This window comes from Anomaloglossus baeobatrachus, chromosome 1, assembly GCF_048569485.1.
Source record: "Anomaloglossus baeobatrachus isolate aAnoBae1 chromosome 1, aAnoBae1.hap1, whole genome shotgun sequence".
Taxonomy (NCBI): Eukaryota; Metazoa; Chordata; class Amphibia; order Anura; family Aromobatidae; genus Anomaloglossus; species Anomaloglossus baeobatrachus.
In genome coordinates this window covers 645,949,522-645,966,031 of record NC_134353.1, presented here as the reverse complement: position 1 = coordinate 645,966,031, position 16,510 = coordinate 645,949,522, and the positions used below count along the sequence as shown (strand labels likewise).

Sequence of the window (16,510 nt, the reverse complement as noted above, 5' to 3'; positions counted from 1 at the left end):
AGTAGCAGAGAGGCAGCGAAGAGACTCGGACATCGGAGTCTGTGGCCACCAGGGCTTAAAATACTCCCTGGTAGACGAATCCGAAGGGCAGGAGAGCTGCAAGCACCTGGCCCATAAACAGCCCGAAGGTACAGCTGCAACATCAGGGCCCGGTGTGGATTCCAGCAGAGAAGCACCAGGGAGGGCCTGCGCAGCCTACTACAGAGGAAAAGGGACGTACCATCAGTCCCAGCAGCAAAGAGGGCCATTGCTGGATTCAGAGAAGCAGGGTCCTATCATAACAAAGAAAAGCACAGGAGTAGGCCTCATACTCAGCTGGCCAGAAAGATCACCCCAAGTACTTCCAGGCCGACCGGATCCCCATCACCACCTGTAACGGTCTCCCAGGACTGGACTGCTCCCAAAGTAAAAGAGGAAAAGGTAAAGACACTGTTGTTTGTGCCTGGTTCTTTCATTGCCTGTCGGCCCTGCACCGTGTTAGCCACACAACACCATAGACTTTCACGAGCACTAACAGAGTTCCCGGGGTTCCGCTCCACCTGTGAGGAGCAGTACCACCATTGCTGCCATAACATCACCCCGGAGGCCTCACACAGCAGCAGCGGCTTAATAGCCGCAGACCACAGGTGGCGTCACGAACACAAACTTTAATTCAAGCCACATATTCTACTGACACCCACCAGGGCCACGGAGCTGGGCCCAGCCACCACTGACTACCTCCGGACTAGTCCGGCCCGACACCGGGTGTCCCATAGCCCTGGGGTGGGCGAGTCACGGACACTCGAAGTGAAAGGGGGTATGTACAGGGGAGAAAGTCTATGTTTCGTGACGCCACCCACAGTGTGTGGTAAGGTGGAGTACCACCGCTGCTGATGGGAGTACCCGGTGGCGATGGAGTGTGCAGCCACGTGTTTAACCCCTCCGTGGGTATGGGGACTCTGTGATGATGGCAGGGGAGTGCTGTTGGGGAGGTAAGGGTCACTGCGTACTCACTCAGTCCAATAACGCTGACACCGACAACTTGTAAACCAAAGTTCTGAGCACCGCTGCCGCTGGGGGAGCACGTTTTTGGGTTCCATTTTGCTGGTGTTGCCTGTTGGTCTGTTACCCTTTCCTGGCACTGTGTCTTTACTCTTGTTGGATCCCTGTAGTATAGAACTAGTCGGGTCCCGCTCACCAGTATGGCTAACTGGGTGAGCTTGCTCTCAGGGTTCACGCTTGGGATTTCCTGGACCGTATATGTGGAAAGCACCTCAGCACCCAGCACCCCCTGAGGAAGTCACGAAACACGTGTCGGAATCTGCAGCAGACACACCGACCACTTGGACTAAACAGACCGTATAACCAAGGTATATGATTCTCTGCTTTACCTAGTGATTTCTCATTATCTGCAGACATTGCTCACTGAGATCCGCGGCTATTTTCCTTTGTTCTAGCCGTGTATTTGTCCTGCGTTTGTTTTTGTTATTCATCATATTATGCTTCAGCATATCATTTTTTAGCACCTTGGCTATATTTTTTCTTTGTATTGAGAAACTTGCACAGCACTTTTCAGCACTTTTATTACATTTTATTCAACATTACTATAGGGTTTTGGCAATACTTTTGGTCCGCTGTTTGCACTTGTCACTTTGGATTTGTCTTGCTGCTATCATCTAGGAATCTTCCTGCCTTTCTATCATTTTTGTATGTTGTTATATGTTTTCTTAAAAAAAAAATTAATAAAATAATAATTTTATAGCTCATATTTCTTGCTTTTTTGGTCACTTTTTCTCTCCACGGGTTATATGCCGACACTCTGTGGAAGGATTATAAGGTTTTACAGTATATATGTTTTGTCTAAAATACCAAGTAAATCTGTCATCTTTAACTTTCTGTCTTTAAGAAATCATTTAATCTTCAACTTATTTAACTTTTCACAATAACAACAATTTTTACCGGGGTGTCCAAACTTTTGCATGCCACTGTAGTTTATACCTAGATTTATAAGATATCATGCTGGCTTCCTGGTGTTGCCACAAGAGGGTTTTACTGCATACCGCTATACATTGATGTCAGATAATATGACACTCTGTAGTAACTTAATTAATGGGGAAACAAGCATGTTATACTTTAAAAATATCTTTATGCACAAACTTAAAGCTTTGTATCAGAAAAAAAAACAAAACTCCAAGTCCAAACGCTAAATAAATAGACTGAGAAATTAATTTGGTAAGCATTTTAGATCTAAAATACCATTAAAAAAACCTTAAATATTCTGCCCCAAAAACTAACCACTCAGAATTGAGTATAAAGTCTGCTTTCCCAATCCTATACGTATAATATTGATTATATTTCATTATTAGAATTCTGGCCTCAACCTACTTGGTGTGCATCATTGGCAAACTACATGCATTTTACTTAGAAGCTAGACATATGGTCGAAATTGTTGTTACCACTCATTTAATGAAAGAACAACCCACAATAGTCACAGAAATAACTTGAATCTGACAAAAGTAATAAATAAAAAATCTATGAAAATGAACAAATGAAAGTCAGACATTGCTTTTCAACCATGCTTCCACAGAATTTTTTAAAATTATGTACCAACACTTTCGACGACGTCTGTATGCCCACCATTTACCATGTTTTAATAGTTCTAATGCATCTAAAATTGAGGAAATGTTGCAATTAAACAAAGCCTTGCAATTTGATTCTGCAAACCATACAACCTTCTATCCTTCCTGAGTTCATTGGCTTCTTGCTCTTGACACTGTTGACACAAGTGGCAAGTCCACCTCTTTTTATCAAATTATATCTCTTCTTAGGTGAGTAAGTTATGAGTAAAGGCTGCTTTACACGCTGTGACATTACTAGTGATATCGCTAGTGTGATGCCCTGGACTAGTCAGGTCGTCCCAGGTAGTCACACACAACACCACACCCCCTCCCGACTAGATGACATCAGTCAAACTAAAAACCTTGTCACCACCCTCCAGGTTTGATGTCCACAACAGGGGGCAGAGCCAGGCGGTTGGCTCCACCCACCAAGTAGCTCACAGGCCTGGAGGCGGGAAAACACAGACACAAGTTCAAGTTGACAGTGCAGAGTAGTTTTGATAGTGAAGGAGAGAGGTTGAGTTCAAGGGCAGACCTGTGGCAAGGCCTGCCATAGACTACTCCGTTGGCTGGGTCGGAGCCCAGTCACCTTTGTCAAGGAGGCAGATGGTGGTGGCCGCCTGCAGGAGCTGGGATTACAGCCGGTGGAACCGTAGGGACCGGGTCGGGCGGTGGCCCGCCGGTATCGAACCGGGGAACCGATTAGAAACCGGAGCACCAGGAGGGGCACTCAGACTCAGACGAAGCCCCGAACCGACAGGGCCGAGTCAAATCAACTGATTGCGGACTGGACTTAAGGACCTATCCCACACAATTCCCGTTAGAAGACAACAGCCCAACCTTACAGGGTAGAGCCATCGCCAAGGCATAGAGACCCAAAGGGCCAGCATCTGCGGGTAAACGGGCTCCTACGGCATATACAAGTCGGGGAGCGGACTACCGGTGTCTAGACATAGGAGTCAAACATTTACACACAGAGGTGCAGGAGAAAGGCGGAAACCACCAACCTATACTGGGAGAAGCTGCAGCCGGCTGCAGGCCCCGTTCATCACTCGGTTTGGTTTACCAGAGACTCCAGTGTATTGTGTCAGAGTGAGTACACCAGTGTCTTCGGGCCACGCAGCGCGCCGTGCCGCACCAGCGTCCAGCACGCATCACCCGCTCCCCCGCCTCAGCACCTCCCTCGGGCCCCTGGGACCATTGCTCCCCTACCCATGGAGGGGTGAACACCAAACTGCGCAACACCGTCCCCGGGAGGCCTAGTTAAAGTCAGCGGTGGTGTCCATCCATTCAGCACAACCCGTGGGTGGCGTCACGAACTTACAATCCAAACCAAACAACCGCGGCCCCGGCCGTGGAACTCCTCATCCAAGTCCCCGCGTATAGCGCCAACTCCCTTGCAGAGCGACCCCCGGGTCCGTGAGAGGCTCGAGCCACCACCTGCAGTACAAGCACGGATTCGAGCGGCTCGGCGGTCACAGCCGAGTCCACGGGGCAGTACACTAGCGATCGCACCCGCCCCCATCGTTTGTGCGTCACAGGCAAATCGCTACCCGTGGCGAACAATATCGCTAGGACAGGTCAAACGTACTTACCTTCCTAGCAACGTTGCTGTGGGCGGCGAACAACCTCTTTTTTAAGGGGGAGGTTCGTGCACCGTCACAGCGACGTCACACAGCGGGCCGCCAATAGAAGCGGAGGGGCGAAGAGTAGCCGCATTAATGTCACTCCCACCTCGTTGCCGGAGGACGCAGGAACGCTGTTGTTCGTCGTTACCAGGTGTCACACGTAGCGATGTGTGCTGCCTCAAAAACGACGAACAACCTGCGTAACGATATTTTGAAAATGAACTACGTGTCAACGATCAGGTGAGTATTTCTGATCGTTAGTGGTCGTTTGTAGGTGTCACACGCAACGACATCGCTAACGCTGCTGGATGTGCGTCACGAGTTCCGTGACCACCGAGACATATCGTTAGATACGTCGTTGCGTGTAAAGCGGCCTTAACAAGAATAAAGGCTAATGCTACCAACTTTACTTACACCCCCTGAGGAAGCTAATGCAAAATAGGTTGTGTGGAACACTCTGGCTTTACCTTACATAGTTACAAAAGTTGAAAAAAGACCTAGGTCCATCTAGTTGAACCTTCTACCTACCTGATGTTCTGGTAACTACTGCTCTTCTGTTGGTTACTTTTTAAACCTGTACTTAAATCAGGGTGCCATTGCCAGTTAGAAGCTCTATTGGATTTTTTACATTTATTTGTTGTTCCATTTTCCCTTGTGATAAAAAGTGTTTTTTTTTTGTATTTTTAACCAAAATTTAATTTTGCTATACTTTATTGTTATTTGATTTATATATCTGGGCACAAGTCAAGAAATGTCCAATATTTAAACGGGTCACCCATATTTTTATTGTCTAGATTGATATTATATTGAGAAACAATGTTTCTCTCAAATACCTTATGTTGGCAATAGTGCCTGTGAGAGGCGTTATTGCAGACCGCTGTCCCTGCTCCTAGACCCCCGGGCTCTGTGACCTCGTGGATCCGGTGACGTCACATCAAGTTCCGGACACGTCACATCCCTGCGGCCGGACCCAGTCTTCCTGACTCACTGAGCTGTGGGCGGTGTTTCACCGCTTGTTACAGCACATTGTGTCTTCTGCTTCTTACAGCGCTTTGATGTGAGGAAGGAGGGAGCTGATGGGTTGTAACGAGCGGTGAAACACCGCCCACAGCCCATGACTTATCGACACTGCGGCCGGCCGCGGTGTCAGGAACTTAATGTCACCGGATCCCGGAGGTCACAAAGTCCGGGGGTCAGGCATGGGGAACAGCGGTCTGCGATAGTGCCTCTCACAGGCACTATTGCCAACATAAGGTGTTTGAGAGAAACATTGTTTCTCAATATAATATTGATCTAGACAATAAAAAATATGGGTGAACCACCCCTTTAATCTTATGTGTTTTTAATGATTGTTAATATAAATGAGTAGACATAATTTTAGTGAATTAAATTAGGTATAGACTGCATTATTTTTTTTTTAATTAAAGAAGATATAGACAGTTTATCATGATTTGCTGCATACAATTTAGATTTTTGGTATTTGGTATTTTTCTGTGTTACTAAGACCTAAATGATAAAGAAGATTTTAAGTGACTTTAAGATTAAACATCACAGGATTTATTTGTGGCTCATAATTCTGGAGATGCATAGGGCTACATTTGAGCTGTAGACACAAAATTATAGAATGTGTTTGATCCACTAAATTTGAAGAATTGTATAATTTTTTATTTGAGATACAAAGGTAAAAATAACAATTTGGCCATAAGGGTAGACATAGGCGCTAAGATATTTTTGTTAAGCATTCAATTCTGAAAAATGTAAGAAAGGAAATATATTCTCATTATCACTCTTTTTCGTTAGTCAACATATGCTTACTTGGTTCTGCTTGATCTAAGCATTTTTCTAATTCGACAGATTCTGTATGACTTTTTTGGCGAAAAACCTGAGAAATTTTACGGAAACTTGAAGTCTCTGAGGCAGTCCCCTCAAAGAGTTTGGCCATAAATCCTATCCCAGCTGTTCTAATGAAGTTTCCACCAGCAAAAACATATAAGATAGGGTTAGCGCTACTGCTAAAATATGCAAGGGCTATAACAGTAGGTCTGGCTTTTAGGGCTGTGATTTTAAGAGACTTTGATGAGAATATTTCTCCTGATACTTGTATCATATTAACTACTTGATATGGGAGCCAGAAGAGGGCAAAAGTTACTATAATCATGATGACCAAACGGCTTGTCTTTTGTTTTGCTTGAAATTTTGCAGTACACAACCTAAATCCAATGTAGACATAGCAAAACACTATGATTGTGAATGGTATAACAAATCCAGTCAAAGTCTCAAAAATATACTGAAAAATCACGTGCTTTGAACTAATATGAACAGGTACACATTGTGGCAGACCATCTTTGTATATTAGAGAACGGTAAAAAAACATTGTGATAGCCAGCAGAGATGCTAATAGCCATATTGATGCAACTATGCCTCGAATCTTTGACTTTGTTCTCACTTTCTGAGAAGTGAAGGGTAGAGCCACAGCTAGAAAGCGGTCCATGCTCATGAACATGATCAGGAATATACTGGTATACATGCTCAAACAACTAATGTAATGGCACATCTTACACACGAAACTTCCAAATGTCCAGCTTCCAGTGGAAAGTAGATGCAGGAAAAAAGGGGCTGTGAGCATGACGATGATATCTGCCATGGCCAGATGTAAAATGAGGAGGCAAGTCACTGTGCGCTTCTTCATTCTTGTTAAAATTGTCCAGATGACAAATACATTTCCTGGAAATCCAATGATAAAGGCGATTGAAAGAATTGCGATACCAAGATTGGCAGATTTTCCAGGAGAGTAACTTGGAGGCTTCGTTGTTGGTGCAAAAGAACTGTTCATTCTGTACATGGTTGTCAGGGCAAGCACTGTATTCTGTTATAGGAAAAAAAGAAACATAGTGTTAAAAATGTAACCAAAAGCACAATTTAGTTAACTGAATAAAATAGTGTGGTCAGTGTCTGCTAATATAGAAGAGGTCAGGGCTGTGTAGTCGGAAGCCAAACTGACGCCAACTCCTCAATGTTTCCACACTCCAACTTCAACCCTCACTCCTCCATAAATGTCTCAAGTCTTATAACTAGTAGTAACTAGGTACTATAGTATATATTTACTATAATATGTTAATATTTTTAACATTTCACTATATTATTGTGAAAATGCAGTGAATATGAAATAACCTATGCATTTAGCAAATTATATACACTTCTCAGCATTACAATTAGAACACCAAGTATTAAAGGGTGGGGAATTATGAAAACTGCAGGATATGAAAATGATATGCAAATGATGACAACGTAAAATCTAAATTGACAAAACATCTAGTTTTATTCACTATTGGGAGCATGACTCACAAATACATTCAATTACACTCCTTGGTTGTTAACAACGAGGTTATTAATAAGGGCCATGTTATTAATGTTCTGCCATGCTGAATGCATTTAGGCATGCAAATCATCAAGATCTTCCTACCCAAATATACTCGAGACAAGTCCGGAAACACTGCAGAGAATGCTAGAATGTTTAGTCCACGCAGATTGCTCACAGTAGCATAAGTAACATCTGGACTGGCATTATCGTAGTGAAAAAACAAATCCTGGGACATTTGGGGAAAATCAAGATCATGTAATGCTGAGCTGTTTGTGTACCTGGAATAACAACTCAAGGGGTCCAGAACCATATATTATGCCACCCACACCAAATTCTACAACTACCATAGTGTCCAAGACAAAAGCTAGACTCATCAATGAAAAGGATAGACCTCCATTCCAGCCTTTACTGCCATCTTGCTCTGGAGAGCGATGGCATGAGATCATAAGATCATCATGAGGGAATGTCCCGCTGGTATTACTCCAAGGATTATAATGTGAGATGTAATGTGTGTTAATTTGTGTTTGCTACTATTGATCTTGATTTACACTATATAAAGTCCAATAAAGATAAGGAAAGCCATGACATGAATATGTATGCACAAAGTACTTTGCAATAAAGACAAATATTAAGGAAATGGGAACAACATTTTTAAAGCATGTCAATTTATTCAGCATTGATTATGAGCACCTTGCACAGAAATACTGTTATTAATGGTTGTCTGATAAATATTCTGCAATGCTGAATGCAATTGGGCTCCAAAAGCAGCAAGATCCACTGCTGGCAGCTCCTTCTGCAATAGCCAATCTGTTAACCAATGACATTTCAGATTTGCTTGATGATAGACAAGTCTGGAAACAATACTGGCCATAATAACACATGTGACGACCTGGTGTTGTTGTATTGAAAAATGGCTGCTGGTACATTTTGCAGAAATGCAGACCACTGGTTCCACAACCAAATCAATGTATGGCCAAGTTGTTACTGTTCCTAGAATATTGATTACAGAGAATGGTGAAGTAGGGCTTGCAAGGCTGCGCCAAATGACCACTCTGAATATGGAGAGTTAATGTTCCTTTAATTCATCTTTAGGTCGACGCGTTTCCGGAGTCTCAGCTCCCTTCCTCAGGACACACAGGACAAAAGATTTGATGTACTTTTGTCCTGTGTGTCCTGAGGAAGGGAGCTGAGACTCCGGAAACGCGTCGACCTAAAGATGAATTAAAGGAACATTAACTCTCCATATTCAGAGTGGTCATTTGGCGCAGCCTTGCAAGCCCTACTTCACCATTCTCTGTTATCAGCCGTTTTGGGTGCTGCTGCCGTTGGCCGTGTTTATTGCCTGCTCAGTGGTTGTGACTCTCACAACTTACGGGGTGAGTGAATTTCTTTAATTACCCCACGTATTTCTCAGATAAGACCCTATTTTGCGCTTTCTTTCCACAGTTCTCTGTAGAATATTGATTAGAGAGGCTGGCTAACATTTATTATGCAACCCCACACCATAATCTTTAGAGTAGGACCAGCGTGACGTTCCATTGTGAAGTCCTCCTCATGACTTCATGCAACCGCCCTCAAAAGCTATCATGGTGCTGCGCTAGAAATTGATATAGGCTGCAATGGAGGCCTTGCCATCTATCTTATTCAATGATGAGTTCTGCTTTTGTCTTGGAGACGATGACAGCAGGAGATTGGTCTGAAGAATACCTTTATGAAGCAACATCACATTGATCCTGCTCCCAGTGATTAGTATATACCGTAAACATCATATTTACCCCAAAATGTTATCAACAAAAATCATCAGAATGTCCTGCAAAATAAGAAGCTATCACACATCTCAGCGACGTACAGATAAAAAGTTACAGGTCTATGAATTTGTTAACACAAACAAATTAACTTATTACAATTTTTCTGATAAAAAAATTAACCACTAAAATAATAAAAAAGGGCCACATTTTTCACCATAGACCTAATGACATGGTGAATCACACTGCAATTTCACTTCACTTGGAATTTTTCCTGTTTTTTTCAGTACATTGGATAGTAAAATGAATGTAGCGTTTCAAAAGTATCTCATCCTGCAAAAAGGAAATCCTCATAAATCTATTTGGATGGAAAAATAAAAAAAGTGATGGCCTTTGGAAGAAAGGAAGCATAAAGCAAGACAAGAAAAAACAAAAATAGCCTGCATAGGAAAGGGGTGAATTGCTATAAAATATCTCACACTACGTAGCAGAAAATATCGAGTAACACACTTGTATATATATTGTTTTGCCTTTACAACAGTGACTACTAAGTGCAGACATCTATAGAAGTTTCACAAGTCCACACTGAGGTCAGGTAGCTTTTCCTAGATTTGTCTTCTTACATATATATTATTCAGATTAACACTTACTGTCTCAGTCATAATGCTTCAGAGGTTGGGATATCCTTGTTCTTTCAGTATATTCGCCCATGCGTTATGCTTGAGTTGAAGCTTTGGAAGTGAGAAAGGATGTTACAAAAACGATGTACCATTGCAGGCAGGTTTCCTGCTGTCACAACAACACTTTTGTGTAAAAGATGATTGCAAAATTAGTTGCTGGTATATTATGCAACATGACAATATTCTAGTAAAGTGTTTACTCATTTCTGACACGTTAAATTAATCTGTATTACCTTGCTACTAAGCAATATCTAAATCTGATGATTTATTATTAGGGATAAGTGAACCTGAAGTGTAAAGGGTGCTTTACACGCTGCAACGTCGCTAGTGATCTCGTTAGCGATGTAACACGCCAGATCGCACATAGGTCATTTTTGTAGCGCCGGTCACATGTGCGATCTCGGCAGATCGTATGTGCGACCTGGCGTGTTACATCGCTAACGAGATCGCTAGCGATGTCGCAGCGTGTAAAGCACCCTTTAAGGTCAGGGTTTGCACCGAACACTGGGTGTTTGGGTCTCAGACCCGAACACAGACATTTGACTATACATCCGATTCCTGTTTGGTTTTATCATCCGAATAAAGCTTGTTGAAATGCCGCAAAACAGCCTGTTAGTAAGTTTTTATGCTGTGGGCATTTCCGGTGCTATTGCAGCCATGCTAAGTATCGGCATGGCTGTTATTGGCCGGCGCACCACATGATTTGGCAGGTATAAATGCCAGATCACAGGCCGCACAGCCATTTTGCTCTGAATAGCTCAGGGATAGAATGCTGTTGGATTGAGGGATAGTGTTAGGTTCCAGTGTGGCGTACAGTACCAAAAGGCTCTATATGGCGACTGTGCCACATTTTTTTCAGCCACTCTCTGAAAAGCAATTTTATTTAACTGCACTGCAGCACACCCTTTGTGGCAAATCTAAGCTGTAATTTGCCACTTTGCAGCACCTGAATCTCACAAAAAGCTTTTTGTGTGTACACATTTTGACACACTGAATCTCTGAAAAATATTTTAATCTAACTGCAACAGTCCCTGTGTGGAAATCTAACAAGCTGTAATTGGCAACTATGAACCACATGCTTTGGCTTGAATGTCCCCAAAAGCTCTGGGTGTGTAAGGGGTCAGCACCAGTGAATAATTAAATTACGACATGCCCACCGGGGCCTGGGGGTACTCGTTACCGGGACGCGGTTCTGTTGGGAGGATCATGACAGCAGGGCCCGATTCCGTGACCCCAGCAGTGTCGTTTTAAGATGATGGGGGAATAGTTACATGCGATATGTCATGACGCCACCTGTGGTATGTGGCCAGATATGTGCCGCCGCTGTTATTCAGTTCCCTTGGGGTCGGTGGTGATGGAGCTGAGTTGGTATAGCTCTCCACAGGTAGAGCTGGGCCCCAGGGCTGTTGGGAGTAGTAGTCTTTACAAATGATGGAGGGGCTTAACGTTGGGATGCAGGACCGAGGACGCCGGCAATAACTGGACAACACAGGGGCCATAGTTTCCTTTACCTTTTACTCAGTAGTAGATGATACAGGCCCGGGAGACTGCTCCAGCTGGTAACGGAGTTCCGATCAGCCTGGAAGCAATTGAGGGGATCCACCTAGCCGGGTGGGTTCAGAGGCCTTCCTTCTTGTGTTGTAATGTATGGGTCCCTGCGGCTTGAAGCTATGCTATGGCCCACTTACTTGTGTCAGTACTGGTTCTTACCCCTATGGCAGGCAACACGAGCCTTTTACTGATGCTGCTCCTCCGGTCATGGCTCCTGGCTCTACTATGCTGCTGTGCCCCGGGCGCTCTGTGGACCAGAAGACCTGCAGTGTTCTGCCCTCCAGATTCAGCTGATGGGACTTTAGTACCCACACAGCCTAGGACTCTGGGGTCCTGTCCTCTGCACTGAGGGAGCTTTCAAGCTGCTACTTTCTCAGAGACCGTCTTCTCTCCACCGCTCCTGACTTGTTCTGACCAGTTTTACTTTCGTGTGTCTCCTAACCCCTCTCCCAGAACAGAATGCATAGGGAAGCTCCCCATGAACTGGGTTTTAGAGCTCCCACTTCTGGTCTGGAGTTAGGAAAGTGTTGACTGTTGGTGCTACCTAGCTTGGGGAACCCCCCTCTTGCTTCCAGGCATAGTATTACCCCCTGTGAGGAGGGCTACGCTACTATGGCAACCGGACCATTGGGGTGCCACAATTATATGGTGACATTAAGGACCAACCAAGGTCGCGCTGCAGAAAGGAAGGTCAATTAGCGTGTGTGTGTTGGACCAGCAGCCCTAAGAAAGAACGTGACACCTGGTGACCAAGAGACCTATTAGCCAGACCAGAAGACAGAGAAGAAGAAGGTCTGCATAGCTGAGCTGAAGTGGTTTGCCCCGACAACTGTAAACTGCAGAGGTTGGTGGGAATCCTAGTTGTGAAGGATTTGCTCCCTGCAGAGTCTGCACTAAGATCTTGAGCATGAACTAAAGTGTAAGGGCTCTTCCTTCCTATGATACCGTGATTGCTATATCGGGGCATCCCCGTGTTAGGGTTAGCATAGGCCACAGTAGTCAGGATACTGTAGTAAGGTGGTCTGAGTAGGAAAGGCCAGTTAGGGATTAAGAAAGAGTATCTGTTGGTGATTGTTTTCATTGTTGATAGTGAACTTCAAGTGTAATGGATGGAGTGGGTCCGGTTGGCCATGTTCTAGCTAATTGTATGAGTGTTTTTATTTTTACTGTGAATATACCGACAATTTACTGCATTTCATGAACCATTAATTTTCTGTTTCTGTCTCCTTGTCTGCTGTACCGTATTTGAGTCCTACTTGGCTGTGTGCACTGTTACATGTGTTACATGTAAACTGTGGCCCATTTTTAGCACACGGAATTTCTGCAAAAAAAAAAAAAATTTCACTGCAGCAGTCCCTGTGTTGCAATCTAACAATCTGTAATTTGTCACTGTGCACCATTGCTGTGGCTTGAATCTCAAAAAAAGCTGTATGTGTGTGCACAGTAGCACATTTTTGGCACACTAATTCTCCAGAAAAAAAAATGTAATTTAACTGCAGAAAGTCCTGGGTGGGCCATTTACCTGTCAAAGAGTTTGACAGGATTGTGACACCCTGGCAAAACCAGGTAAGGCCCTGTCACACACAGAGATAAATCTTTGGCAGATCTGTGGTTGCAGTGAAATTGTGGACAATCAGTGCCAGGTTTGTGGCTGTGTACAAATGGAACAATATGTCCATGATTTCACTGCAACCACAGATCTGCCAAAGATTTATCTCTGTGTGTAACAGGGCCTGTAGTCACAGAGGTTGTACAAATCTCTCAGGTACAATACTCCATCCTCCTTGGCAGTCCAACACAAAACCCACACCCAGGAGCACAACACCAGCCAGTAAAACCTAGTCACCCCCCCATGACAATAGGGACACAAGAGTGGGCGGGACGAGACAGATGGGAGCGCCCACCTAGGGGTCCTGAGGTGTCAGGGGCGTGAACACGTGAGTTGAGGAGTACAGTTCTGACAGTTGAGCGTGGAGGAGTGTGAAGTGCAGCGGAGTTAGGGGTTAGGGCCCCTGGACTACCGGACTAGGTGGCAGAAGGCAAGCAGGACTACAGGCGACGGAGATCCTGTCGCGGGAGACCTAAAGTAGACCGGGGCAGGGTTGTAGCCTGCCGTTGCCGACAGCGGGAATCCGGTCCAGAGGCCGTGCACAGACAGGGTGCCTGGACCCTAAGGTGAGGAAGGTTTCAAGCCCCTTGTCAATTGACCAGCTGGGGACAAGGTTTCAGGTCTTGTTCTACAGAAGCCCAGAGATGTCCGCCAGAACCCACAGAGATCCAAAGAGTCAGATTTCGCGGGCCACAGCTCCCAACGTACAAAATACCGGGAGTGGTCTTCCCCATTCCAAGCGGAGTTGTCCCTTTGAAGACACAAACACTGAGTGCAGGAGGAAGGGACCCCTGTTTGCTACACCCGGGTGTGGGACCAGAATACACCCGCCAGAGGCGACCGGTCACTGGCAATTTGGTTTACCACTGGACTTTGTGTGCAGTTCTTTGGAACTGTGAGTACACCACCCATCCCCGGTCCAACCCTGCGGGAGCGCGTGCGGTCACAACAGGACTGGAGAACAGCTGATCTTACTGATTAGCTGCAGCAGACGATATCGTAGCAGACATCTGCTGCAGCTAATCGGGGTAAGATCAGCTGTTCTCCAGTCCTGTTGTGATCGCGCGCGCTCCTGCGGTCACAACAGATCTGAATAAGCGAGGTCGCCGGAGATGAGCGCTATGCGCAGGCGCTAACTCCGACGCCGTGTAACAGAAGATTAGAAATTTACATACAGCCAGAGGGAAGGAGGAACAGGCGGCGGGGGGGGGGGGGGGGGGGCAAATCCACGTGCATAACCCACCCGGACATTAGCAGCAGAGGTGCACACGTCAATCAAAAACATGATGAATTTTCAAACTTTATAAACTTGGATTTCACAGCCTACACATCCGAGCTGGCCACTAATGGTATGTACACAATGTGCCCGATAGTGCCAGTACTGCACTGGCTGCACCTAATACACGAAAATCCTGATGTTTGGTTCCCTTTAAACCTCCTCCTGCTCACTTGGTCTGTACGTTGCACTAAATCCTACCTTAAAACATTTTTGTATGTTACATAATACACATAACAACATTCCCTGTAATAAAAGACCTCATATAAAACATGTTATACTATATACATTACATTCTATATAATAAAACACCAGTCAGTATAGCGTTTAGAGCAGAACACTACAATGCAATATAGTTAAAGGTACAGTTACATTTATATAAACACTTTAACCTATCGGCCACTAGATGGCGCCGACTGCTGTGTCACTTCGGCTCTGCTACATCACTGGCAGTCACACTAATATGCATTCCAAATAAAGCACATTTGCAGCACAGCACTGTACATTAGAGAAAATACTGCACAGAAGGAGGGGGAGTGGATTGACTACAGAAGCCCTTTAAGTTATTTTCCCATCCACATTTTTTTGCAGGGCAATTGGCATGCTATTATTCACATTTTTTGCAGTCAACTAGCTCTTCCTACGACCAATTTACAGCCATTTTTCATAGAAATTCGGATCCCCATTGACTTATATGGGGTTCGTTTCCGGGGTCAAGTTTGTTTCAAGTCCGGTACTCAAACCAAACTTTTTTTTCAAGTTTGTGTGAGTTATGTAAACCCGAATATCCATGGGACCGCTCATCTCTAATCTTAAGCATCACTGAAACTTAGTGTGACGATACTCATTATTGGAATACAAACATTGTAGGCTACAACTTATTTATAAGAAGCAAGCTTAACAAAAGTGGAGGAGGTGTTGCATTGTATGTTTGAATGCATATACCTCCACATAAATCCAAGCTTCAGAGAATGATAGCTCTGTAGAAACTGTTTGGGTATACTAACATACTGCACATGAGTCAACAGTGTGATGCAGCAACAAAAAAGGCAAATAGTTTAGGGATGTATTAAGAGAAGCATAGAGTCTAGATTATGTGAAGTCATTATTAGAGATGAGCCACCCCCCTAGCGTTCGAGTTTGGTTCAATTCGATGAACGGAGGCTCCGTTCGACGAACGTTCGATGAACCGGAACCCCATTGAAAACAATGGGAGGCAAACACAAACACATAAAAACACATTATACATGTACACATACAGTCAATAAACATTGGCATTACACTTATAGGTCCCGCGACGCGTCCTGCACTCTGACTCCCGCCGCTTTTCCTTCTGATAATCGCTGCGTCCTCCCGGTAACCAGCACTGATGATAGGACCTTCCGTGATGTCAAAATAGCCATGTGACCAGTCACGTGTCTATTATCTCTGTGGCTACAGACTGGTCACATGGCTAGATGTCATGCTAGGTCCTGTCAGTGCATCTCTCTGGTACGCGGTGCTCATTTGTGCATCTCCGTGTATCGGCGAGATGCTCTGGCACATGATCGGCTTCCCCTTCCTGCATGTGGGCTGTTATGATCCGGAACAATGGAAGACCACCATAAATCATAGGTAAAAGGTGACAAGAGCATTGGCAACTAATCTGGCCGCCATCCCCTAACCAACCATCAACACTAGAAGTAGCCGAGGGGTGAACTAACATCCTATGCACCGCGAACCCAGCCGGAGAACCAGCTATCCTAAAGGAAGGAAAGATAAATAACTCTCTGCCTCAGAAAATAGATAAAGAATAGCAAGCCCCCCACATTCAAAGACTGCGGTGATATAGGAAAACACAATACACAGATAGATGATAGGATTAGCAAAGGTGAGGCCCCCACTAACTAAATAGGACAGGATAGGAAAGGGACTGATGGTGACCAGAGAAAAACCATACAAAAATCCAAAAACCTGATAGTACAAAAAGCCCTCAGATCGCTGGATCTGAACTGTGTCCTATACCAGGCGCTCTTGTCATACCAATGAACAGAAAGCAGGAAGAATTACAAATTCAAATAGAA

At 44.6% G+C, this 16,510-nt stretch overlaps 1 protein-coding gene across 1 annotated transcript; it reads right to left on the bottom strand.

The window, feature by feature from the left end:
• Window positions 1-5,613: 5,613 nt before the first annotated feature.
• On the bottom strand, window positions 5,614-10,063 carry LOC142297056 (leukotriene B4 receptor 1-like). The gene is made up of 2 exons (XM_075341292.1): window positions 9,982-10,063; window positions 5,614-7,091 (listed from the first exon to the last, which is right to left on the bottom strand). The coding sequence occupies exons 1-2, from the start codon at window positions 9,991-9,993 to the stop codon at window positions 6,009-6,011; spliced, it is 1,095 nt and encodes a 364-aa protein (XP_075197407.1). The 5' UTR covers window positions 9,994-10,063; the 3' UTR covers window positions 5,614-6,008.
• Window positions 10,064-16,510: the final 6,447 nt, after the last annotated feature.